Below are 13,800 nucleotides of genomic sequence, written 5' to 3'. Positions count from 1 at the left end.
CACAGCAATTGTATCAAATCAGCACCGCATTCTCAGCATTTTAGAACTGAGCTAATCTTTAACTTCAGAGTTGAAAAGAAGGCAACCACCTGTCCTTGGATAAAATAGAGCAATTGTGAGAGCAGAACTCCACTGACAGGTTTTCTGTGTTCCCCTCACCCCCAACACTCTCTCCAGCCTCAGTGCTCAGGTCTTCGCCCCTCTTCCCCTCCCCACCTCCCCACCCTGACTCTGACTCACTCAAGTCAATAGGCCAGAAACAAATCTTGGAGGAAAAGTACAGCTGAAACCATTATCAAGACATGAATGAACAGGATTTACATGCCCAGAAAGGCATCATGGGCACCACTCACCCCTACAAAAGTACTTGCTGCCTCCCCCAGCCCTTAGCATAATGTGGAGTGTTTTGTAGGGGTGAAAAGTGTGTGCACATGGACTTCAGAGAGATGCGGGTCTCTGCTGGAGCTGCGCGCTGTGGTGGTGACTTCCTATCACGCACGCACTTTCTACCTCAAACTTCTGAGACCAGGCACTCAGGAATGAAGGTGGTTGCCAACATTTGCAAGGAGGTCTGAGCCCTTTCAGCATGTCCAGGCTGGTCAGAGGTCAGCACGGCTCACCAACTTAGGGTATTCTGGAATGTGGGGTTGATCTGTGAACACATCCCATTTTCTACAGCAATAATACCTTCTAAGCTCCTTCTACAAAGAGTGAAATGTGTGATAGGCTGTCAGTTCTGCGTGGAACCACTGAGACAGGGCCCGTACCTCTGTGTATCATTTGTCCTTTCTGTAGATTCGAGCTCTTGCTGAATCCTCCCCAGCTCATTTTTCAATACCGTGTTTTCTTCAGAAAGCCTATTCAACTCAATTCTGCATGAAAAATAAAAAGAGAAAGAAGAGTGGAAACTCCAGCCACTAGGACCATATGCAGTCCGCACAAGTCTGGTCTAGAAGTTGGAAGTCACGGCAATCCTGCAGTCTACATTTCATTTCCCCTTCCCTAGAGCTTCCTCTTCCTTTTTCTCTATCCAGTGTTAACACGATACGGTTTGCATCTCCCTAGAAATAAGCCACAGAAAACAGAGCTTTCTAAGCTTCCAAAATGATCACACAATTAACAACTTACTAATGTATTTGGTACCTTGGTTCCATTTACTTTGTGTTTATAGCTGACCTGTTTCTGCATCTTATACTTTCTAACTGAAATGTGTCCGTGGTTGGTACCAATGCACAATGTTGGTGTGAGTCCTCAGCTTATTACAAAAGATAGTCATCCTTCTACCCATTACCTCCAGCATGGAGCTAAGAAACACAGGGTTCAGAAGACTGAAACACTTGGGCACATTTTTCTCTTTAAGGAGAGGCCCCACCCCATAGCCTATAATCTGAAGTCACAGCTCTGGGAGGAGAAACCTAAGATGATGCTCACATCAATATGGAGAGAATCCTGATTATCAGGGGGATTCTTCCTGGGAAAAAGGATGTATGACCAGTTACTACATGAATGACCTGTATCTGCAGCCACCTTTACTTTCTGATGACTCTTAGAGTCTTTGCTTACGTAACGCCTTCAATGTGCGACAGATGAGCAAATTACCAATAAATAGCACAAATGAGGCAGCTAAAACCCATACCTGCTGCCTAGAATTTATTCTTTTTTTTTTTTTAATTTTTTTTTTTTCTGCTTCTATATTTTTCTGAAGCCGGAAATGGGGAGAGACAGTCAGACTCCCGCATGCGCCTGACCGGGATCCACCCGGCACGCCCACCAGGGGGCGACGCTCTGCCCACCAGGGGGCGATGGTCTGCCCCTCCAGGGCATTGCTCTGTTGTGACCAGAGCCACTCTAGCGCCTGGGGCAGAGGCCGAGGAGCCATCCCCAGCGCCCGGGCCATCTTTGCTCCAGTGGAGCCTCGGCTGCAGGAGGGGAAGAGAGAGACAGAGAGGAAGGAGAGGGGGAGGGGTGGAGAAGCAGATGGGCGCTTCTCCTATGTGCCCTGGCCGGGAATCGAACCCGGGACTTCTGCACACCAGGCCGATGCTCTACCACTGAGCCAACCAGCCAGGGCCGAGAATTTATTCTTAATACATGTTGGTTTGGCTGACATTTATCACCCCCAATAAATCTCTATCTGGCATTGAAACTTTTTCAATCTAAAAATAATCAAAGCTATATGACCTCATTGTGTTTATTTTATGTATTTTTATAATATCAAGTACTTCTTTTATAAGCATGAGTATGATTTCATTTTATCTCATGAGGAACTAAAGAGAAATATAAATAAAAGTCATTGGAATTTTAAAAGTAGCTAAAGTTTTCAAGCAGTGGAGTAAAACAAATGAGATCTGTGTTTTGAAACTGTCACTGGCTCCAGGATGGAAATAAATTGATTCAATTTATTCAATTTATATGTGTGTGTGTGGGGGGGCAGCAGTCTACTTCGAGTTGCCTGGACCTCACCGAACAACTAGCACCTGTGTGAAGTTGATCATACAGTGTATGACCACTCTCACTGAAGGTGATGGATACCTCCAAGAGCTCCAAACAAAACAAAAACCTGGAAGCTGAAACCAAGCTGTGAGCATTAAGCAACACAAAGATAGGGAATACCTTAAAGCCAATGTCTATGCCAGCAATGTTAAGACACTTTCATAGACACCTGCATTAAGGTAGTACCCTGCAAGCAGGTTAACATGGTCCCAGATTAATTGGCCCCCTATTGTTGGCAAAAGCACTATACATCCTTCCTTCAGGAAGCAGCCTATACTACAGCTCCCCCATTCACAGAGATGAACATCACACAAAAATGAGCTCACAATCAAAGATTACAACATACATAGAAAAAAGTCACCTCGCCTGACCAGGTCATGGCGCAGTAGATAGAGCGTCGGACTGGGACTCAGAGGACCCAGGTTCAAAACCCTGAGGTCGCCAGCTTGAGTGCGGGCTCACCACCTTGAGCGCAGGGTCATTGGCTTGAACGTGGGATCACAGACACAACCCCAAGGTCGCTGGCTTAAGCAAGGGGTCACTCAGTCTGCTGTAGCCCCCTAGTCAAGGCACATATGAGAGAGCAATCAATGAACAACTAAGGAGCCGTAACAAAGAATTGATGCTTCTCATCTCTCCCTTCCTGTCCGTCTGTCCCTATCTTTTCCTCTCTCTTTCTCTGTCACAAAACAAAAAAGAAAAAAAAAAGCCACCTCTGAGAGTCAACAGAAGCAAAAAAACAAAAACAAAAACAAAACCCCAGAATTAGATCCCATAGAAACCTCAGACATTGGAATCATTAGACACTGAAGATAAATATTATGAAATACCAATATAAATAAAAGATAAAAAATTTAAAATGAACATGCAACAAGTAATTATAAAAATGTGGCCATGGCTGGTTGGTTCAGTGGTAAGAGCATCAGTCCAGCATGTGGATGTCCTGGGTTCAATTCCCGGCCAGAGCACACACGAGAAGCGCCCATCTGCTTCTCCACACCTCCCCTTCTCCCTTACTCTATCTCTCTCTTCCCCTTCCGCAGCCAAGGCTCCACTGGACCAAAGTTGAGCCAGGCACTGAGAATGGTTCCATGGCCACTGCCTCAGGCACTAAAATGGCTCTGGTTGCAATGCCCCAGATGGGCAGAGCATTGGCCCTTAGTGGGCATTCCAGGTGGATCCTGGTCAGGCACATGCGAGAGTCTGTCTCTCATCCTCCTCGCTTCTCATTTCAGAAAAATACAAACAACAAAAAAGAAAGTCAATGTCACAGAATTTCTGGAAATGAAAAAAGTCAATGTTAAAATGAATACCAAATCGATTAAATGAAAGATTAGACACAATTGGAGAATTTACTGACTTGAAGCACAGAGATATGAGAAAAGTACCCAGAATGTGACAGAGAAAACAGGATAGAAGATATGAAAAAAAGGTTAAGAAATAGAATAAAAGTGAAAAGATCTAACACCATCATTTACTTCAAGATAAACGAGACTCAATAGTTTAAGAATGGCTAAGAGCCCTGGCCGGTTGGCTCAGCGGTAGAGCGTCGGCCTAGCGTGCGGAGGACCCGGGTTCGATTCCCGGCCAGGGCACACAGGAGAAGCGCCCATCTGCTTCTCCACCCCTCCGCCGCACTTTCCTCTCTGTCTCTCTCTTCCCCTCCCGCAGCCAAGGCTCCATTGGAGCAAAGATGGCCCGGGCACTGGGGATGGCTCTGTGGCCTCTGCCCCAGGCGCTAGAGTGGCTCTGGTCGCAACATGGCGACGCCCAGGATGGGCAGAGCGTCGCCCCCTGGTGGGCGTGCCGGGTGGATCCCGGTCGGGCGCATGCAGGAGTCTGTCTGACTGTCTCTCCCTGTTTCCAGCTTCAGCCATTCTTTTTTTTTTTTTTTTGCCATTCTTTTTTTTTTTTTTTTTTGCCATTCTTTTTTTTTTTTTTTGGCCATTCTTTTTTTTTTTTTTTTGCCATTCTTTTTTTTTTTTTTTTTTCATTTTTCTGAAGCTGGAAACAGGGAGAGACAGTCAGACAGACTCCCGCATGCGCCCGACCGGGATCCACCCGGCACGCCCACCAGGGGGCGACGCTCTGCCCACCAGGGGGCGACGCTCTGCCCATCCTGGGCGTCGCCATGTTGCGACCAGAGCCACTCTAGCGCCTGGGGCAGAGGCCACAGAGCCATCCCCAGTGCCCGGGCCATCTTTGCTCCAATGGAGCCTTGGCTGCGGGAGAGGAAGAGAAAGACAGAGAGGAAAGTGCGGCGGAGGGGTGGAGAAGCAGATGGGCGCTTCTCCTGTGTGCCCTGGCCGGGAATCGAACCCGGGTCCTCCGCACGCTAGGCCGACGCTCTACCGCTGAGCCAACCGGCCAGGGCGCTAAGAATTTTTTGTAAGACTCAAATCTACACATTTAATAGGCACAATACAACAGTCCATCTAAAAGTCTTCCCAAATACTGAAGAGAGAATACTTCCTAATTCATTCTATGAGGCCAACATTACTCCAATAACCAAAGCCAAGCAAAGATACCCCAGGAAAACTATAGACCAACATCCTTTACCAATATTAATGTTAAATTCTCAATAAAATACTAGCCAAAATTATTGTTTAACAGGTACAGAGTTTCTGTTTGAGATGATGAAAGTTTTGGAAGTGCATAGTGATAATGATTGTGCAACACTATGAGTGTTGAATGCCCCTGATTTATACACTTAAAATAGTTAAAATGATTGATTTTATGTTATATATATTTTTTATCATGATAGAAAGGTAAATGTCCACTGACAAAAATTAATTTAAAAACTGATACACTCTCTTAGATAAAAAGATATTAAAGAAATATGATAACTAAATGCAGAGCACGATCCTTGATTGATCTAGAATGAACAATAAGGAAGAAACAATTGGGGAAATTGGAACATGGAGCGCAAATTAAAAATAGCATTGAGGCCCTGGCCGGTTGAGCGTCGGCCTGGCGTGTGGGGGACCCGGGTTCAATTACCGGCCAGGGCACATAGGAGAAGCGCCCATTTGCTTCTCCACCCCCCCCCCCCTCCTTCCTCTCTGTCTCTCTCTTCCCCTCCCACAGCCAAGGCTCCATTGGAGCAAAGATGGCCCGGGCGCTGTGGATGGCTCCTTGGCCTCTGCCCCAGGCGCTAGAGTGGCTCTGGTTGCGGCAGAGCGACGCCCCGGAGGGGCAGAGCATCGCCCCCTGGTGGGCAGAGCGTCGCCCCTGGTGGGCATGCCGGGTGGATCCCGGTTGGGCGCATGCGGGAGTCTGTCTGACTATCTCTCCCCGTTTCCAGCTTCAGAAAAATACAAAAAAAAAAAAAAAAAAAAAGCATTGAATTCATGTTAAATTTCTCATATCTGATCATGATACTGTGAATGTGCAGAAGAATGTCCTTGTTCTTACAAAATAACATGCTAGCCTGACCTGTGGTGGCGCAGTGGATAAAGCGCCAACCTGGAAATGCTGAGGTCGCCGGTTCGAAATCCTGGGCTTGCCTGGTCAAGGCACATATGAAAGTTGATGCTTCCAGCTCCTCCCCCTTCTCTCTCTCTCTGTTTCTCTCTCTCCCTCTCTCTCTCTCCTCTCTAAAAATGAATAAATAATATTTAAAAATATATATATTAAAAAAAATAACATGCTATATAGTGTTTAGCAGTCAAGTGTCTGCAATCACTTGAATTTCAGAAAAAATAAGGGTGCACAGGGGGGTATGTAGAACAAAAAAGAGAGCAGGGTGACCTTGGATGGCTCAGGTCATGTGGGCACCCAGACCGTCCCTGCTGTTCTCTAAACTGCTGACAGAAGTTCTTCACAACACAAATCTGGTTTTGCCACTCTACATAAAGGACAAAATCATCACCATGATCTTCAAAATCCTGCAGGTCTGACCTTCGCCCAGCTGGGGTCTTGCAGCTGCTGTGGTTTGGGAGGTGGTTTATCTAGAAGTCACTATAAGACACACACTGGAGTTATGGCCAACGGCCCACTGGCTGGGGACAGCTCTGCCCCCAGAGTGGGAACCAGGACTGTGGGCCAGCCTTGGGGTAAGGGACCCCGGTGGTCTCAGGGTGTGCCTCCTTCCAGCTGCGGGTCTTTTGTGAACTGGTCTCTCAGTGGCTCCTGACACAGATGTCCCTTCCTCCTTACAGCAATCTTCCTCAAAGGACACAAGTCTCTCAGTTTTGGGAACCTTTCCCGTTTCTTCACCCACTTCACCCTCTACAGGGGACAGCAGTACCACAGGCTCCTCAGAAGTAATTGAATTCCACCCTCCTGTCTTCTCCCTCTCTGGTTGCATTTCCCAGGAGTCCTCTAATTGCTCTGCGACACACTTCCAACCTCCAGCCTTCTGCCAGTCAGTTTCCTGCACTTCTGAGGCTGTCACTATAACTATGACCCCAGCCACCATCACCTCTTGCATGGACAGCTGCAGCAACCACTTCCTTTGCCCTGTCACCTCAGAGCCCTGTTCAGGGACCCTGGCAGTGTGCTGAGAAGCCCTCCCCAGTCCCAGTAGCACCAGCAACTACCACCGTCCCCTCTAAACAGGCTCACTCTCCAGATCCCTCTGACCTGAGACAACCCCCCCATCAGGTCTCCTCTACCTAGGGGGCTAGGACTGTGCCATGTAGCCTTCCCCGACCGGCATCAGGTCTCCTCTACCTAGGGGGCTAGGACTGTGCCATGTAGCCTTCCCCGACCGGAACCCCAGCCTCGCAGAAAACCAGCAGCTTGAATTTGGGATCATTATTTCTATATAATCTCAAGGATTTCACCACACATGTATGTGTCCCTGAAAAATGTACATGGTTTGAGTGGCATAGCCTTTGTCTCCTCACCCTTAAAATGTTGGGAATGCATTTCTTTCTAACACTGAGACGTGCAGGAGGCGTAGTGCTTCCCCACATGATGAGAGCTACGAACATCCGTTTTGCTCCCAAACGCAATGGCTTTCAGCTATGCTATTTTCTTTCTTAAGCTGGGTGGCACACTGACACTTACTCCTTTTGGTTTATCATAAATCTTATATAATCTTTATTTTTTTTTAAGGAAGCAGCCTGCCCGTTGTTCCATGCCAGCAGGAGTTGGCACGTGAGCTGCAGTGGAGGTCTCACCACACCCTGTAGTCATGCTCCAGGACAAACTCGAGTCTGCTGTAACAGTGTCACCAGCTTCGACAAGTGACACAAAGCCCTATGGAGCCTCCGTCTACACATGAAGCACGCACCTCACAGATGTACTGTGTGGAGTTAATGGGACCAAATGACACTGCCTACAATGACCACGTCACAGTCACTGTGGCGTGCAAGCGCCGATGACATCTCCATGGCAGCCTTCTGTCTCCAGAGGAACTAGAACACCTGAAGCCGTGCCCTGCAATATTTGTGAAAGCCCTTCTAGAATTCCAGGCTTCTGAGAAAGCATGTGCCAGTCTGAGTCCCCCAGGGGAATATGGGGAGGAGGGCCTAGCCACATACCTGGGCTCTCTCTGTACTCTGCCAACAGACCAACATCTCCAGGTCATCTCCCCACCTTGAGGCCGCCACTGAAGGCATCAGCTGCAGCTCCTAGAGCCGTTGGGGCACCAGGCCCAGCCCCAATACTGCCAGGTGGTGCCAAGCACCCCAAAACACAGCAGCAGAAGGGCCCTTTAGGTGGACGATGGCCTCCTCTATTGCTGCTCCAATAGCACAGGGACTTCCAGCTCAAGGACGATACCTGGCACGCACATGGGTGGGATGCTATAGTGGATCCTGCTCAAAGTCAGCAGGAAGAGGGCTCAGATGTCCAAGGACTGAAACGAGGCTCCAAGCCCAATCTTTGTCCTTGTGACACCAGCAGAAACTTCCGAAGGACAAGGGCAAGATACATCAGAGTCAGATGAGATGCCAACGCTCATCTCTGCCCCTCTATCCACTCACTGGGTGTCTGGTGACCTTCGGGATGCCTGAGGCCATGGTCAGGCTCATGACCACTGGACAAGCATCAGGGTTCTATAACCACCTGTTAGATCAGCTGCGAGCAGGTCAGCCAGAAAGGCACATGCACAAAGTAAGAGAGGTCAGAGGGTATAACCTGGCATTCTGATAATGGAGAGAGAACAAACCTATTGTTCTCTCTTGAGTCTGCTCCTTTCTCAAGAGCCCAAATGATCACTTCCAGCTGCAGAAGTTTGGTTTTCATGTCATTTTTCTCTCTCTCCAGGGAAATTTCAGCTTCTGCCTCCTTCAAGGCTTTGAACGGAACCTACCTGGCCACCCAGGGGCCAGCGAGCCTGGGTTGGGGCTCGAGGTGCCCCTCCTGGCCTTTCCCCCCTGGACTGCAGCCGCAACGCCAGGGTGCTCTCACTGCCCCAGGCCTGCTCCTCTGAGGGCTGCCCCAGGCTCCCTGCAGGGGCTGACGCACTGCCTGGGCTCCTAGATTGCTCCTTGAGAACTGCCTGCTGCCTCCCAGTCTCCCCATAGCCAGCCCACCCTCTGGGGCTCAGGGGATGAGGCATCTCCCTCTGTTCCAAGGGCAGTGCCCAGACTTCAGGCTGGCTCAGGCTGACTGGGCCATCAGCACAAGGCACTTGGTCCTCCAGGACCACTCCCCTGTCCACCCACCTTGGCTGTACCTGTGACCACTTCTCTGTGGAAGCAGAAACCACCTTCTTGAGGTCAAGCACACCCCAACTGTGCTCTCCGAGGCTGAAGTTCTTTAAGGGCATTCTGGATGCCATGGAAGGGACTGGGACTGGGCTCTGCCCGGGGCCTCCTGCCTGCACTGAGGATCGCGGGCCCACCAGCACCCTCTTGCTTCTCCTTAAGGGCAAAGGACTTGCAGAGCTGCACTTGCTCTTTGCTTGTCAACTCCTGAGCTTCAGCTGCCGCTGTTTACAGTGTGTGAGTCTCTCCCTCTCTTCCCTTGGCTCCTTCTCCAGGTCGAGCTGCTCTGTCTCTCTCACTTGCAGCACCTCTTCCTCCTTCTGCTGATGCTGTAGTGATAAATCCCTACAGTGAGTGGCCTGCTGGTTCAGCTCAACTTTAACCTCTTTCTTACAGACACAGAATGAGTCACAGGCACTGCAAGCTGCAGCTCGAAGTCCCAGACCTTCCACTCTGGTTAGAAAAGTCACACAAACTTTTCTTTTTCTTTCTATTTTCCATTGATTGAGAGAGAGAGAGAGAAAGAGAGAGAGAGAGACTGTAGTTCCACTTAACTGTTCCAGTTATAGTAGTTGTGCACTCACCGGTTGCTTCCTGCATGTCAAACCCATCACCCTAGAGTTCTGGGACAATGCTCTGTACACTGGGCCAGCCAGCCAAGGCTACACAGTCTTTTATTTTATTTTATTTTACATTTATTTATTAATTTTAGCGAGAGGAAGGGGCAGAGTGAGAGACAGGAACATTGATCTGTTCACGTTTGTGCCCTGACTGGGGTTCGAACTGGCAATCTCTGTGCTCTGGGATGATGCCTAACCAACCGAGCTATCCAGCCACACAGTGTTTTCTTATTCTAAGCCTCAGACCTCCTCTCTGCTTGGCTGGCTTTTTAAGAATTTTTCTATTTATTGATTTTAGCAAGAGGGGAGGAAGAGAAACAGGGGGAGAGAGAGGGGGAGAGAGAAACACTGACTTGCTATTCCCCTTGTTTTTGCCTTCATCGGTTGACTCCTGCATGTGTCCCAACCAGGGATCAAACCCATACCCCTGGAGTCTCAGGACAATGTGCTAACCACCTGAGCTGACTTGCTGGGGCTTGGCTGGCTTTATCCTCCCTCACTTTCATGCTCCTGGACTTGCACACACATCCTAGAACCCGCATCAGAGAGGCTGCTGGAGGACTGTCCCTCACAGGCTTGGGTTCCATATACAGAAGTCAACAAAGATGTCATTAAATGTAAGTTATTAAAAATGAACAAACTTAAAATCCAGGCCCTCAGTCACCCAGACCACATGTTCATGCTCACCAGCTACATGTGGCTGGTGGCTGTCTTAACGGACACAGCAGACACAGGGATGTCCTTCACTGCAGAAAGTTCAAAGGACAGCATTGGCCTTGAGTTTTAATCAGATGGGTAAAACCTATCCATAGTCAAAACTGCCCTGAAAACCTCTCTCAGTTGCTGGGGCAGAGGCCTTGGCAGCCCTGGAAGAACGGAGTCACGGCTGTGGTGAGGGCTGCATGACAGCACTCAGCCTGCGACAGGCGTGTTCCCTGCCCCACCCAGTGTCGCCCGAGCCAGACAGGGCTCTGCCTCCAGGCTGCAGGGGGACCGTGAACAGCAGGAACAGCTCCTCCCAAAGAAGGTCAAGGCCTCTAGGGCTGGCAATGCCAGGGAGAAGGCCACCTGCCCAGCTCCTTTGCTGCCTCGTGGGGGTTTGCAGAGATCTTTGGTCACTTATCACACAGCTCTGAGTTTCAGAGAAAATAACAGAGTTCACGGGAAGCATGTGATTTAAAAATGACTTATCATCTCCACCCAGAGCATCAGTCAGTTCCTGCAAGCCTCAGAGGGTGTCATCTGCAGCGGACGGGGGAAAGAGCACAGGCACGGACTTCTCAGGCTGCTCCCAGACCTCAAGACAAAGAAAGACGGGCCCACCTCTCCCAGGTTGGAGCACGTGACCTCCTGCTATCAGCGAGGTGACTGGAGCCATGTCCATTTGGCAACAATAAGGAACCCAACCGTGCCGACAGGGAGCCCGTTCATGAAGAGAGCAGGTGTGTGGAGGGCACCTTAGCTGTGAGCTGTCTGCTCAGCTTTAGGTCAACAGGTATGTGGTGTGGCCATGTTCTCCTGAGCTAGGGAGGATCCAAGACTCCACACAGGACAGGGAGCGGCTGGCTGACCACCACTGAGCCCACAGTAACTAGTTACTCAATCTAAGTTGATGACACTGTGAGACTACATTCTGGTTTTCCCAAGAAACCTTTTTTCTCCTTTGCTCATACATTTTAGCCTTTTCAAGAACCTCACTAACCCAAATTAATGGCTCTTTCCATTGTTTTAGGGCTTTCAGATCCTTTATCCATCTCCCCATGAGCTACAGCAATGTTCTAGAAAATTACAATGAGATATGATATTAAATGATGGAGAATATATTGCACTTTACTACACCAATCAAGTCTGAAACTGAAGGTGAACAACACTGAATTAAAACTCTACCAAGTACATCATTTCATAGCCCAAGCTCTGGTTAATACCTATTTCAAATTTAAGGTAAAAATTCTTATACAATGACCTGCTCTTTCAGTGCTCAGCCACCTGCCCCCGAGAAAAACCACCTAGTTAATAGCTATTACTATTCTGAGCAGTTTGCATAAACCAATTTTAAATTTTGGTCCCTGACAAGAAACCCTAGACGTGAAACCCCGAAAGGACACAGCGCTGGACCTGAACCGCTGCAGCTCGTGCTGATGCGTCTGGGGCAGCTCCTCGTCCCCCGGGGCCGGCTCCCGGGCTGGCTGCTGGGTCTGCTCCAGCCGCCCCCTCTCCAGCTCATGGCCACGGGTTGCACTCTGCAGCTGGTCTTGCAGGCCTTGGATGACCTCCTGAGATTTCACGTGGAGCATTTCGAGGTTGGCTTTCTGATCCTCCAGCACACTGACCTCAAGCCTGAAAGCCTGCTCCATTTCCTTTCTCTTCTTTGCAAAGTCCTTTTTCATCACTTCAATTTCTCTTTCATAGTAATTTACCTGAGCAGAGAAATATGAGCAATGTCAACCAGGACTGACTGACAAGAGACCACAGAAGTATGAGGCTGCCTGGTGGCACACTCAAAGAGCGGGTGGCCCAGATCTGAGGAGGCGCAGGAAACAGCCATGCCAACAATGTCTAAGGCTCCCCAAGGGCCCAGGTGGCCACAGGCTTTATTTTTCCCCATAACCTCCCATCATCCCCATGAGGCAGATCCAGCAGGTAGAGAAGGGAGGCTGGAGGCCAGCTGAGCCAGGAACCTAGCCTGGAAGCATGAGGATGATGGCTGAGGCTGTGACAACAGTGAGAGAACAGGGAGCCTTCTTGAGGTCAGTGGGGCGGCTCTAAACTCCCTGGAGGCTCCAGTGGAAAGGACTATTATCCAGCCACAAATACAGCTGATACAGCAGCTATGAACTAACACAGCCAGGGAACCCACAAACATAACCGCAAGACAGAGGTGGCCCTGCATTGCTGCTACTCAGTCTGAGACACCTGACCTGATAACGCGTCATGGACATAATCCTCTAATAAAACCCACCACAATCCAATAACAGAGCAAGAGACACAATCGAATGGGAAGACAGACTTGGCCAGGGTGGTCCTGGCATGAATCCATGAAGTATAACACCAAGGGTAAGTCCCAAGGTCATTTTAGCTTAGAACAAGACCAGGAGCTGTGACTCCCCAGTGTCAGAGCAAGCAGAGATGTCTGGCCTCAACAGTATCCTTGTGACATGCATAAGCCCATTCCCTCCCACTATTAGTTATTCCTTATGGTCCACCTCCCTCCAAAAAGGGCTTGAGGTTAAATGTCAAGTTTATTTCCTGTTCCCTATAGACGTTCTTCCTGAGTGGGCTGACAATGGAGCAGGGGCTCCACGGACAGACACGTGCATGCAGAACCGTCAGCACAGCGAGTGAAGCTCTCGGGCATGCAGCAGGAAGCGCCCAAATGTCCCTGTGGCCTCCCCCATGCCCCCGGACCTTCGTCTCCAGCTGGATCTTGAGGTCTTGGTAATGTTCCTTCACCTGCTCCATCATTATCTCCGTTTCTATACTCAGTGGAGCAGAATCACCCAGGAAAGAGATGATGCCTGCAAACAAGGACATTCTGTTTATATCCTGCCAAGGGAGTCGGCATGTGACATCTGGATGGCACTGCATACTCATCCCAGATTCCCTCTACTGCCCAGGATGACGCCCAGCCTTCCCCACCACCCAGGACAACTCCCAGCCTTCCACACCGTCCAGGACAATTCCCACCCGCCCAGGACAACGCCCAGCCTTCCACACCATCCAGGACAACTCCCAGCCTTCCACACCGTCCAGGACAATTCCCACCCGCCCAGGACAACGCCCAGCCTTCCACACCGCCCAGGACAACGCCCAGCCTTCCACACCGCCCAGGACAACGCCCAGCCTTCCACACCGTCCAGGACAACGCCCAGCCTTCCACACCGCCCAGGACAACGCCCAGCCTTCCACACCGCCCAGGACAATGCCCAGCCTTCCACAGGCACCTTCTGCAGGAGGAACTCAGTGCTGGCAGTGAGGGGGGCCCTTGAAGCTTTCCACTGTCTGTTACGCCCCATTCTGACTCAACATTT

General features: G+C 49.7%; 1 protein-coding gene across 6 annotated transcripts in view; it reads right to left on the bottom strand.

Annotated features, from left to right (window-relative positions):
- Positions 1-13,800, bottom strand: part of NINL (ninein like) — a 217,475-nt gene that overhangs the window by 30,714 nt on the left and 172,961 nt on the right. For all 6 annotated transcript variants that reach the window (XM_066386922.1, XM_066386923.1, XM_066386921.1 and 3 more), the window contains 3 exons: positions 13,178-13,287; positions 11,888-12,189; positions 768-872 (listed from right to left, as the gene is read on the bottom strand). In XM_066386922.1, the coding sequence (XP_066243019.1) occupies positions 768-872; positions 11,888-12,189; positions 13,178-13,287 (517 nt within the window). The remainder of the gene's footprint in view (positions 1-767; positions 873-11,887; positions 12,190-13,177; positions 13,288-13,800) is intronic.

This window comes from Saccopteryx leptura, chromosome 5 (genome assembly GCF_036850995.1).
Source record: "Saccopteryx leptura isolate mSacLep1 chromosome 5, mSacLep1_pri_phased_curated, whole genome shotgun sequence".
Taxonomy (NCBI): Eukaryota; Metazoa; Chordata; class Mammalia; order Chiroptera; family Emballonuridae; genus Saccopteryx; species Saccopteryx leptura.
The sequence above is the reverse complement of the archived record's forward strand: the minus strand, read 5'-3'. Positions and strand labels throughout refer to the sequence as shown.